Raw genomic sequence first — 13,224 nt, forward strand, 5'->3', positions numbered from 1 at the left:
CTCGCTGCCCGGTTCGGTTCGGTTCCCCCAGAGCCTCCCCCCGCGGGAGAGCCCGGGCTGCGGTTGGCGCAGCTGGTGGGATCCCCCGATGAGGGGCTGGAGGGAACGAAACAGGGCGATGAGCCGGCCCGAGCCGGCCTCACGGGGGGGCGAGCGGGAAGGCAACGGGTAGAGGAGGGGAGGGAGCAGCTGCTGCCTCCCCAACATCCATCCACCCACCCACCCTTAGTCCTTCTGTCAGTGCCATTACCTCCGCACCTCGAGAGAGCTGGCCTCTGGGGAGACGGTGGATGAGCCCTAACTACTGTAAATCCTTGCAATCTGTAGACTAAAGAAAAAGTTTCAGCGGACTGAAAATCCCCCGCGAGGTAAAGCCCACGCACGGGGCGGCCGCAGGAGAGGACCCGGGATGCTCAGACCTGCCGATGAGGGTCCCAGCCCCCCCCCGAGGTCTCCCCGCTCCCTCCTCAGAAAGCGGGACCTAGCCTCCAGTTCCACAATTTGTAAAAATCTTGCTGTCCTTCCGCGCAATCTCTCAGGGCAAATGCATGCTGCACGGGCAATATGGGTCCTTCTAAACTGCAGGTGCTTTTTAGCCTGAAGCACTGGACTAAATCACATTTGCCATTTTTATTCCAATTGATACAAATGCAGGGACTTTTACATAAATCTTTTTTTCCTCGTTTTATTAAAAGATTTTCCCAATCTTATTCTGCAACAATGAGGCCCTAGAGGTTAATTATAATAAAGACAAGAAGCATTTGCTTTCTTCATCACTCTTCCATTCACAAAATGTTCTTGTGCAAAGGAGATAAGTAGAAGTATCAAGAGATTTCTCTTGCAAGATGCCATTCCATCTCTTTTGTAAATAAATTACCTCTTTCTTCTACATTCCTCCTCAAACCATGTCCTCAGCCTAAGTTTCATACATCTTTTAAAATATATCAGCAATGACAATTGAACCTTCCGCACGAGGGTTTTGAAAGCTTTTTGAGATTCTTAACTAGTCCTCACCCCCATTCTTCAGATAAGAAAACTTAACACACCTGGAAGTTAAAGGACTTTGATAAAGTCGCATGGGGATGGAGAGTCAAGAGTCCTGCTGTTTAAACACTGTTTGGCAGCCTCCCCATAAACAGAAGAAATACAGATAAAGCCATGAAGTGAAACCTCACCCGGGATTCAGGCAAAATTCCTGCATGTTCCCTTTGAGAATCCTGTTAAACTATCAGTTTAAGACATCCAGATCCTCAAGTAATTCCCCAGTGTCCATTCAGCCTTACGCTCCTGATGCACAATGTGCAAAACTGCAAGACACAAGAGTTCAAACCGGAGAAAAAGTAACTATACTAAAAATGGCAGAATTTACCTAGAAAACGCAGGCTAGAGCTCGTTTCCACTAAGTCCCTCAGTAATCATAAAAAGTCCAGAGCAGGTCCTGAAATTGCTGTGAAGTACCCGTGTATTTTTATTAACACATATATTTTAAAGAACAAAGTATTAGGCTTTCCCCATAAAAATCTACATCTCACCTCAGTCAACCAGGGAACCAGGCACCTAGGTTGAACCAAACCAGCAATACCTTCTTATGTGCTTTGCCCCACCAGCGCATATACCACTGGACTCGCTGAGTGCCAATAGCAACCGTGGAAAGGCAAATCCCAGTGACAGACAAGAGCAAACCAGTGAACAGTCCTTGCTGGAATGGGATGAAAGCCTGTTCCAGTAATCGGAGATTAACTTTATAGCAGTCTTGCAAAATAATCATGACTGGGTAACAACCCCAATACGAAAATTTCTTGCTTGTTTTTAAGTGCAAGACTGGTATCTTGAAAAAGCACCCAGTTAAAAGGAATTAGTGACACCTGATAGGTGGAATTTTTCCAGCCTCTTTCAAAAATTCCTAGTCACGATTCGTCCTAAATTCCTCCTACATCTCATCTACCTTCAGTCACTGACAACCATACAACCGATGCTCAGAGTAGAAAGGTCCACAGAACGCCTGCTCCAGCCAGTACCACTGTCCCTTGGCCCACCAAAACCTTTCCAGACCCCTGCGACAATCTTCAGATCTACCGAGAGACCAAACCCCCCAACTCTAACGAGCCATAGAGAGAGGAGAGATCAAAGCATTGCCAGTGTCCCTGAGACAGCAAGGAATTTCTTCAATAAAAATGCCAGGAAGGGAGGGGAATAAAAACAATCCCTGCCAATCTGATCCAAAACTCTCTCCTAGCCCGAAGTCCGGCAGCTGGTTTAACCCTGAGGTTGTTAAGTAAAGCACATCGAGTGCTTCCGAGAATTTAATTCTGTGAAGACCACAAATATGCTCAGACAACACCCTGTCAATCTCCACAGCTTCACCAGAAGCCAGAAAAAGCCCCCTCCCCAAAACCCAGCAGAAAGCAAACCACATCAAGGTGGAAAAAAACCCTTTCTGGCTCTGCAAGGCAAACTGGAAAAGCCCCGAATCACGGGATCACACAGCTTAAACACAGCGCAAACAACGATTCAGGAACCCTCCACTCCCCTATATATACCTGTTTCCAGGTATATACCAATATACATGTTCCAAAGATCCATGTCATAAACAAGTTGCTGTCTTTAGCAGCTCTCCTTTTTAGTTGCATAATCCCCTCCACGAAATTATTAATCAACTTTCTTAAAAAACTATGGCTTCTGCACTGAAGAGCTGTGAAAAGTATACGCAAAACACCACATTCACGGAAGCTTCCGAGGCTGCATCTTCTCAGCCTAAATGATTTTTCATTGTGTTTTTTTAAAAGAGATATATATATATTTTTAGATAAACACATATGTTTATCTAGATAAACATATATTTTTTATAAATGTATGTATTAAGTGTGTGTGTATATATATTTATCTTTGAGTGACCAACCTGATCCAACCCTGAAGTTGGTCCTGCATTGAGGGGTGTTTGAACCAGACCACCTCCAGAAGTTCCTTCCAACTAAACTTCTTCTATGATTCTAATCAAATAAACGTTCATTTAGATAGCGCTGTATTTAGACCATATGTTTTCTGGGAACAGGTCCGCTAAGGAAATTAATTTAAGAAAAACAGTGAAAGGCACCTACTGAAATAGATGCCTTGGTACCTCAGCGGCTAACTGAAGTCACTGGAGGTGGTACGTGGGTACTGCGCTGGCTCCCGATGGACCCGGAGCACGAGGTGCCTTGGCAGAGAAGTCCTGACGGTATTTGCTGCCCAGCCGCTGCTAGAATTTAGAGCATGCCATATTGCTTTCACATAACAAGACCAAAACAGCAGCTAAAATTTAGCTACTACAGCGACTCACAGGGATCCCAAGTTACCACAAGGTTCAAAAGGAAGCTCTAGGAGACCTTCTAGGTAGGGACCTTCCCAGAGCTGGAATCAGTGATGTTTTGGCAGCTGAAGCTTAAGAGGTAAGAGACTCCCACCGAAGCACTGTTTTCTGAAGCATGTGTTTTGTAGAGGAGAGAGGGCTGGAGCATCCACCCCAGCACTCTCCCCCCACCAGGACCCTGCTCCCCAAGCAGAGATGCTGCAGAAGCCATCAGCATCTCCAGCCTCCGGGACTGTTGCCCTCTGCTGGTACGTGTCCTGTCTGCCGCAGGCCAGCAAAACTGGGGTTTATGAAATATGTTTTCCTTTAATCTTTAACATAAATCACCTTTCCTATAAAAATAGCGGGTTTACTCCAGTAGTTTCATCGTAACATTACCACCTTTAGAATAACCACCCCGGCCATCTTCACCCGAGGCTGTGATTTCTGGGGCATAAGCCATTCTATCGCTCACCCTACCCAGCAGTAACAGATCTGCTGAAAACGTTCTTCCTGCTCCTCCTCTTACTCTTTCCTGTAGCAGACACAATTGATGTCACCCGCAGTCAGCTATGTCAGAAGCACAGACTTCCTGCCCTGTAGTCATATTACGTACTTATCAGAAACTCGCTGGAAGATTTTCAGATAGATTTTATGGTTTAGAATTGAGCGCTCAAAAGGAAAAATTAACTTTCAGGAAGAAAGCTGTGAAAACAGCTCTTGTGGGCACTGGAACAAAGGCAAAGGCCAGTATTCAGATGCCCAAATACTACCAAGTCCCTCTGCCTCATGAGCCCTTAGTTTTGACTCCCATTTCTGCACCTACTGAAGTGTACAGTTCTCGCTACAGGCTGAACACATGGACTTGAGAAAAAATTTAGGCTATGGTCCAAAACGTGGGATTTTTTTTTTCCCCAAAAATTTTTGCTTAAGATATCATTTTAATGTGATTCTTTGTCTTTATACTATATCCCTTATTGCTTCCACTACTACCTTCTGCAATTAAGGGGAAGCTACCCATAGGCTTCATAAAGATGATGTATGGCTTAATTAATATTTGTATACTGTAACTCTGAGAGACCAGCATAAACAAACCTATTCTCACTCAGCATCTCACCACCCCAACCCAAGTCTCTTTACTATTACTCCTTGTATACTCATTGCCTCGCTCTCTTCTCAGAATTTTTTAAAACATTTCATTTTTTTATTCTTTGCAAAAGCCAAGAAACACAGCCCACCACCCTAGTATCATAACACAACATGCCGCAATATTAACGCGAATGAGTAAATCACACAGCTGCCACACACGAAAATTTAGGCAAGATTATTTCTGCAGGCACATTATTTTACCTGAACGGAAAAAGCTGTCTCATGCAGCATGTCCTCCTCGCAGATAACGGATTGTCCTTCATTACCCTGCTTGGTATTTCCTGGGCAAACACCTTTTTCTGCTCAATCTCCATAGCATATTCAGAGTGAGAACCGCATGTCAGGGGCTCAGCTCGGGTTTCTGGTCACTTACTGGACTTTTGCGGTGTGCTTTTCAGGGCTCAGCTTTCCCATCCTCTCTCTCCACGCAGAAGTGCACCCTGTGAGGGAGAAAGAAAACACACTTTGAGAAGGCATTAGAGCGCATGTGGCACCAGCTCGTTGCAACACTTTTGGCCTAGAGCAGCACCAGCAATGAAACAAGCTCAGCTCTTCCTTCCAAAGGCGATGTTTCTCAACATCATCTCAGCTGACTCCCCAGTACACAGAAATCAAGACCTCCCCATTGCCACCAGCTACACACAAACTCAACGTTAACATTTCCGAAACACACGTGGTGCTCATTCATCACCAAGCTCATTCCTCAAAGAGGTTTTAAAAGTAACATTGGTACCACAGAGCAGAAGCCCCAATTCTAGCTGGTGCTGGGTGAGTAAAAGAAAACTCCAATAACAACTTCTAAATAATATAATTAGAGAAAAAATAATTTGCCTACATTTAATATTGCAGAAAATAACGGACGGGTGGGCCTAAAGGCAAAAAGGCATGGCAATTCGCTCCAGGTTACTCACTGCAAAGGCTTGAAACACCCCCCCCACCCTTTGCTCCTGGGGATCTCTCTTTTTCAGGAGGATACATCGCCACGAAAATAGTAGTAGAAAGCTAGCATTACTTCTCTTGCAGAATGCACTTTGCTAAAGAGCCTATGCAAGAGGCATTAGCATTTACAGCTGCAACCATCCTGCAGTCCAGCAGTGATCTCAGGGGGAGAAGCCCTGAACTTGCAGACAGACAGGACTCAGGAGCTCTCTCCAGTAAACGGAGCATCGTTATTCCAACAGGCCCAAATGAAGTCACACAGTGACGGACTTTGGCCAAATTTGTTATCCAGTAAACTTAAAAGATTACTAAAACCTGAAAAGCTACTAGCTAGCCACATAGAGAGAATTGGGAATTTAGCATCAGAAATCTTCCACGACTCTGCAATCCAGCCAGGGAGCAGCCAGTGAGCCCAAAATCAGAGGACATCCCTTTTGAGGAGGGAGGGGACCTGGAGGATGAAATGGGAGTAAACTATTTCAAAACACAGCTGGCAGTGCTGTGCTTTTATACTCTAGCTAGGTAAGCACAGCCTCCTCCCAGGGCCATGCCCTGCCACATTGTCGTAATTTGTTCATCAGGTCGTGTGGCTGGGAGAGGGAGGCTTTCCCCTGAAGCTGTGTTAGTATCCAGTAAAAAAACCACGATTATTGATCCACAGAGAAATAGAACAAGTAAAAAGACCATGGACCTCCAGTCCCAAACACTACTCGTGCATTTTATCCAGCATTGCTTTAATCCAAGTCTATGCTGGAAACGGGGACTGGACTCCTGACCTTTCTTCCCAGTCAGTGCCTGCAGTGACTAGACTCACGCTTCCTTCCCTCCAGGATTTTTTGGAAAGCAATATTTCTTACAAAACAGAAAAAGTCCATTGTAAAACCACAGAAAGCAACAAAAGTTACAGAAATGACAGAAGAGACTGAGATGATATTCATCTTTTATATTGACTAGATTACAGACTAACAGCATATTTTCAGATGTGTAGCTTTGCATGCCTTTCAGTTCAAAACTGTATTCCCAGCAAGAACAGGGCTTCTGTGAGACAAACTAGTTGGCAATTGCATGGTATAAAGTAGCATTTGAACAACTGAAGTATTTTCAGATTCGTCAGCTCATTCTGCTTCTAAAGAATTTTTCTGCAATGTTCATCAGTGATTTGTACTTTGATGGTAGTGAGCAAATGTACATCTTGACATATTTCCAGCCAGAAACTTAATCCCTTTCTAAACTGGCATCAATTCCTTACTGCATTACACATGAAAAGAGGCATTTATAGTAATGTAATGTACATGTAATATGTATCAAAATTATACATAGCTTTACATAGTGTAGTTTGATTTTTTTTTTTTTGAGGAAGAGCTGTTCTTTCCACATCTGTGTATTTTCCATTTGTGAAAGCATTCAGGAATGAAACTGTACGCATCAAACTAAGAGGGTTAATATCCAGATGCCTCAGACAGATGGCATTATTAGTCTGACTGGGCTTGACATCTAGTTTTCAAAGTTAAGGAGCTTTGGTTACTTGGATGGCTGACAGTCTGAGAATAGCCAGTGCTCTAAGCTTGATGCTTTCTGTAATAGAAATAGGCAATACTACAGCTTTGCCTAACAGACATTTAGCAAAAAAAAGTTACACCAAGATCAACCACACTGAGAAAGTACTTAAGAAAATGCTGTTGCAACTTTTAGTTTAGGACTCCTACTGGCAAAGGCTGAACCAAGGACAGAAAACAGTACTAGAATTTTATTTTTCATGCTGCTGGGTTTTTTGCTACAGCCTAGACCTGAAGTGTTCCATCTTTTTAACTGTTCAGTCTATTCAGCAGATAGGAGAACTACAGGAAATACAAGAATCTGAAGAATGTCTCTCTTCTACACCAAACTACAGCTTTACAGCCCTTGCTCTTTCAGTGTTCCCACTACTCATTTTCCCCACAAGATGGGTTAGATATTTCTAAGGGGAACATAGATATGATTAAAACACTCTTAGAAGCATATGAACAAGAGGTATCAGTTCAAAAGTAGCTATATATTTCCTCCCCTTTATATATAACAGAAATCAAGGAGAGTTCTGAGAGCAGAGAAGGCATAAAGACTAGGATTTGTCAAAGGAACATCGAGGAGGAAAGCACCTACTCCATCAGCCCCTTTACAAGTCCTAGTATGCAGGTAAATGATAGAAAATTCCTAGGTAAAGGTACATAGCAGAAAGACTTTCATCTTGTTACAAGAAATATACATCTGACACCAGTCGATAGTAGTACTTACATTACAGTACAAATAAATACTCATTAAAGTTAAGTAGAAGTAATGTACGTGTGTGCATATACATGCACATACCAGTAATAACAGAGTAGTAATACTTCAACAGGAGACCTAAAAAAAGCCCATTAACAAAACCAAATCGTGCTTGTTCAGGCTGGCTCAAAACTCTTTATGGTGCGCTTGCATCGTGAAATACATTTTAAAGTGAAGCAGGGATGTAACTGTTTTATTCATTTAAGAAATACAAAAATGACAAGCGGAAAACTCATCTTTAAGGGATGCATACACCAGATCACAGAGTCAGTTTTGGAAAAAATACGAAATAACCCATTGTTTTATAAACTACACCTCTGGCTAAGGTGAAAGACGGAAATTTTGGGGGCACACTTTCAATCACCTAATATTAATCCAAGGTATTATATACAGACACGGAGTTTGAAAGACATATTGGAAATTCCTTCTTCCTATTAAATAGCTTAGAAAGCAGAGGTCCATAACAACGTATACCATGTAAATGTGGTACAAACTGTTGATGACGTGATAAACACTAATCCGTAACAGCTACAACAGGACAAGCAATCCTTTTAAAAAAGGCTTGGATAAGCTACCTTCTATTAGAATACCAATCATCTCGCAGACTGTAGGAGCAAAATCCTACTCTCACAAAATGCACCATGTTTTTGTTTACTGTGTGCACATCAGAAGGGTGCCCTCCAGTTTTATTTTTTAGATTAACAATTTAAACCAAACTTCTGCATTTTAGAAAGCACATTCTGAGGTACATAGAAAAAAGAAGCTGCTCTATTTTCAGACTTGAATGGGAGGTCGGGGTCCTCAGCACCACTCAAGGCTCAGACCCTTTTCAGCAGCAATAGGAATGCCATTAGATTGCGACAATAGTATCAGCTGACAGGGCAGGATAATAAACCAGTGTTCTGACCTAACCCTATCGACTTAGGTCTTCCAATGCTAAATGAAAGCAAAATTTGCTTTACAGAAGGGATCCAAGTTGGGGGGGAAGAACACCATAAAGCGTTTGAGGACTTTAAATTACATTTTTAACCATCTTAAATATTTCGGCTTCACTGATTGTTAAGTACGTATGCACAAAGTATCTGATAAGAGTTCAAGCACACCTCCTGTCAGTGCCCCCGCTGCGCACACCGCTGGCCTCCCAGCAGGTCTGCACTCCTGTAAGCAGAACTGGGAGTCCAACAGCTAGTACTGCAGCTGCACCACTTGCAACTACTTCAACACACAACACAAACCCAAAAGCTTACTCAACTCTGGAGGGTAAAGATTGTCCACCTAAGTATGCTACGCAAGCCTGCAGGGCAAAGCACAGCTTTTGTTTTGCAAATCTGTCACAGCTGTAACACAGTCAGTGACCCACAGAGATTTACTGTGATCAAAGCTGTTTCAGCTGTTACTGCTGTTCTAAACTACCTTTTCATCACCTAGTGTTAAAACAAACAAGTGAGAGGTACTTCCACCGATTTGTGCAAGTATCAATTAATTACTTATACAGGTGTTTAGCATGTTTCCCTTTAATGCAGTAGTCATCAGTATTATAAAAGTGTATGTTAGGCTAATAAAATTAGCCAAATAAAATTTACAAGTCACACAAGAAGCAGAATCAAGAACAAATCATACTTTAGATTAGACATGAATACCCATTACTATTAAAAAAAAAAGCGACATTACAACACACTGTGCTATACTGTGATACTATAGTCCCTGAAAAGCTTTGTTTTGGGAAATTTCTTTTTGTTCATGCAGATTACAAAAATAAAAAGAACATCTGTGTTTAAAGAAAACTACTGCACTTTTACTTTCATTATTAAATGCTGAAAGTAAACTAATTGCTCTCACTTCCTATTTCTCACAGGTGAAACCGACACAATCCAGCATTCATTCCTGAACAGAAGGCCATTAAATTATTGAGATAATTTCAGACGCATACACTTCAGAACTAAACTACAAACTAAGGAACAGCAAACTAAAGTTACTTTATTTCTATCTCCATGACCATCCTAGAGCAACTGTGCAGTCACAAACTTCTTTACTTACATGCCAGCTATATATTTCATTTCATCTTAGCTCTTCCTACGCACCTCTATGCAGACAAATCCACCCAGGGGTCAGAAAATTACTAAATACCATTAAAAGCAAAGCTTTAGCAACAGACCTTCTGTTTACTAGAAACCGTACTAGATACATGTAGCCTTTAAGTCACTGTGTCTTTAATGCTACCCAATACAGACTTGCATCTCTTACTATACTCCACAGTACATCCTAGCATTACTGCCCCTCATTAAACACGCGCTCACACGAGTTACCTGCATTGTCCCAAGGAAGTTCTTGCTCCCAAGAGACAAAAGTCAGAGCAGAGCAAGTCCCACCTACTCGAGACACTCACCACAGAACACTGTTAAACAGATTACAATCTTTTGAGAGAGAAATTAGGTAGCATACTCCCTAATATAGGTGCAATTTCTCGGATCTACTTTTTATTCTAGAAAAGACATTAGTCCTACAAGAAGACTATTACGTACAGATAATCAAACAGCATATTTCAGTACAACAGTTCTCGAAATCGAGCCATAGCTTGGCAAAACTCTCAGATTTCACACATGAAGTAACTTTTCTAAAAAAAACCTACTCATTTCTAGTATCAACATATTCTTTCGCGGCACATAACATGTGAAAATACTATAAAACTACAGCTGGCATACAAACTTTACCTTCCCAAGTCAAATGACAAGCCCCATCACAGAAGTGAATTTAACTATTTCTTTCGAAACCAGGCTGTCCCCTGATAAGGTTAAGGCAATTCACCGTTGCAAGGGACTAAATCATATGCCCCAACTGACACAAGACCTAGAACTCAGTAGTCCACTTCAGCTACAAAAAGGCAAGCTGTGCTTCAAGTGAAGTTCAAGGACGACTGTCCAACATGGTTTTAAAGCGCAAAGGTAAAGTCAAAAACTTCAAGCCCAGTGAACTGAAATAAAACCAACCACCTGAAGCTATCTGCCAACAAGAGCTGGTCTTGCAGCGTTTTACAAATACTTCTCTGAAATGACTTGCACTTTCAACAACTTATCAGTGATACTGGTTCACAACAGAGGCTAACAAGCTTTTGAAATAAAAAAATTACAATATAATTGCAAATAGCAAGTTACTTAGAACCTATTTATAAAAGCTAAGCCAAAGAGAACGAGTTTCACCAAGAGAGCCATAAATTACCAGAATCAAGAGGAAACTCAGTTCTTGGTTTAAATCCTGATGATACCAAAAGGTTGTCCTGTTTATTTAAGCTCACATAGGTAATTAAGTTGATGCTAGTTTTACTTCTAATAGCAACAAAGACTCATTTCAACTAAAATCAGCATCAGGTTAGACTGACACCAAAGACTGACAATACCTTGAAATTTCATGCGAAATCCTTCAGCCCAGAAGCACAAAGACCTAGACATTTAACTTTCCACTGGAATCAGCGGGAATTACGTGCCTAATATCTTGCATATCTGGAGCAAAGCCAAAAATCAGCTTTTAAGATGCAGCCCCATAAAGCATCAGCATTAAAGACTAAGTGCTTAGAAACCTGAAGTCAAAATAACTTTGTACTTTTTAAATCCATGCCCCGTACCACACATACTCTCACTCAAGCATATAAAGGAATTCAAATCTTTATTTGATATCCATAAACCCATAAACGTTGCTATTCTATATTTCTATGCAGGAAGGCAGTTTTCCCCTAAAACATTATGCTTTTTAATAAACAACAAACTTTAATTCTATTGCGTGAAAGGGCTACAAATATACATTTGTTAATCAAGCAGACTACACAGATATTTTTGCTTTACAACTGGCACCTATGTTACTGGTACACTTAGCTGGCTCATTTATCATAGCACTTTGCCCACGTAGTTTAGATTATCGCTTTTTGAAATATGGGCAACTGCAATTATTTAAAAAAACAAAAAACAAAAAAACGTGCTCAGGCAGGTATTGCAAATCCATTCCTTTTTTCCAGTGAATACTCATGGAGCCCATCTTTATTCACATGCAGATGTCATTGCATTCTACACCAGTCATCTAGTGGCATAAAATAACTTTCAAAAGTCTAGTACAATTGTTAGCAAACCAATTTTACTCCTGCTGTAACGAAGCCTGCAGCAAGGGGGCTGCCATCCTGTCGGTAGATGGTGCTGTGAGAGATTCTCGGGGAACTTTAACGAAGGACAATAGTTCAGAGTGAAAAGTCTGTTAACCCGGTACTATGAAAACAAGTATGCGTTTAATAGGAGGGATAAATGTCGACCCTTTCCTGGAAGGAATCATACACAGACAAACCGATAAGAGGACTTGAAACTAAGCAATTGGAAATTCTGAACATTTTATATGAATGAAGCACATGCTTAACACAAACTATTTCTTCAAAACTACACAGTACATACGTTGATGGAAAAGTCCTATAGAAAAAATTGACCAACCATGTCAGCACGTCAAACTGCCTAGTACAAGATGGTGGATGCACACAAACTGCGTGAGAACGAGTATTTAAAAAACAGACCACATCCACGGATTAGCACTTCAAAAATTTCTCTGTCGAGTGTTTGAAAACCAATAAATCCACTAGGGGGGTAGCAAAAAAAGTCAATCAGGACCTTTACTGGCAATAAAATATTTACTCTAAGTACATAGAGCTTTTAAAGCAGAGGAACATTTGCTTCAAACCTAGAAAAGCCATAGAACCGTACGGAATGGATCCTAGGAAAAAAAATTAGACATGTAAAGGTCAATGAACACAATGATTTATTTAAAAAATAAAAAACGTAAAAACGATTTTTTTTTTCCTCCTTTACAGAAATGTTAATTTCAGTCATGGGATCCGAGTAGATTTTGTAGAAAAAAATGTAGTAGCCAGGTATCGAGTCCTTACAACAAAGGAAATTCCCCCATAACCCTCCCCAGTTTTTACTCCAGATCAGCAAGACACTTCCCACCCCGTACCCCCAAAAAAACAAATTAAAACAAGACATTTTTCGTTGCTAGTATAAAAACGACCAAGGTCCAAGTAATAATAAAAAAATAGAGTCCATCAATGACTGTAACACAAAGTATGTGTATGTGGGGCCCAGTCCATCTTCAGAGAGAAAGAAGTGGCACAGGCAGCAGAGGCGACCCCCAGGGGGCATTTAGGAGCTGCTCCCACAGCAGGGAGGCATTTAAAAGGAGCTGCCCTTCGGCGAATGAGGGGAGAAACCATTTAGAAGCTGCCCCGTATCAAAGGGAGGGCTCTCCACGCCACCCCCAATGGGTATGGGCGCTCCAGCTCAGAAAGAGCCGCCCCCGTAGCCTCCCCCACCATAGCCTCCTCTGTACGGTCCACTGTTACTGCGGCCCCCCCAGTTGCCGCCCCCTCCTCCACCTCCTCCGCCGCTCTTCATGGGGCCGTACGAGGACTGGTGCTGGCTGTAGCTGCCGAACCCGCCGTACCCGTTGCCGTAGTCGCCGCCTCCCCCGCCGCCGCC

The 13,224-nt window shown here is 42.0% G+C and overlaps 2 protein-coding genes across 2 annotated transcripts in view; both read right to left on the bottom strand.

The window, feature by feature from the left end:
- The window catches only part of KLHL3 (kelch-like family member 3), a 59,614-nt gene extending 46,395 nt beyond the window's left edge, over nt 1-13,219 (bottom strand). The window contains exons 1-2 of the mRNA XM_010578883.1: nt 13,190-13,219; nt 4,679-4,917 (exon numbers count right to left, since the gene is read on the bottom strand). Coding sequence (XP_010577185.1) covers nt 4,679-4,791 — 113 coding nt within the window. The 5' untranslated portion in view covers nt 4,792-4,917; nt 13,190-13,219. The remainder of the gene's footprint in view (nt 1-4,678; nt 4,918-13,189) is intronic.
- Nucleotides 12,483-13,224, bottom strand: part of HNRNPA0 (heterogeneous nuclear ribonucleoprotein A0) — a 1,792-nt gene continuing 1,050 nt past the window's right edge. Inside the window, exon 1 of the mRNA XM_010578882.1 lies at nt 12,483-13,224. This exon is cut by the window's right edge and continues 1,050 nt beyond it. Coding sequence (XP_010577184.1) covers nt 13,027-13,224 — 198 coding nt within the window. The 3' untranslated portion in view covers nt 12,483-13,026.

This window comes from Haliaeetus leucocephalus, unplaced genomic scaffold (genome assembly GCF_000737465.1).
Source record: "Haliaeetus leucocephalus isolate CR32 unplaced genomic scaffold, Haliaeetus_leucocephalus-4.0 Scaffold656, whole genome shotgun sequence".
NCBI classification, from domain to species: Eukaryota; Metazoa; Chordata; class Aves; order Accipitriformes; family Accipitridae; genus Haliaeetus; species Haliaeetus leucocephalus.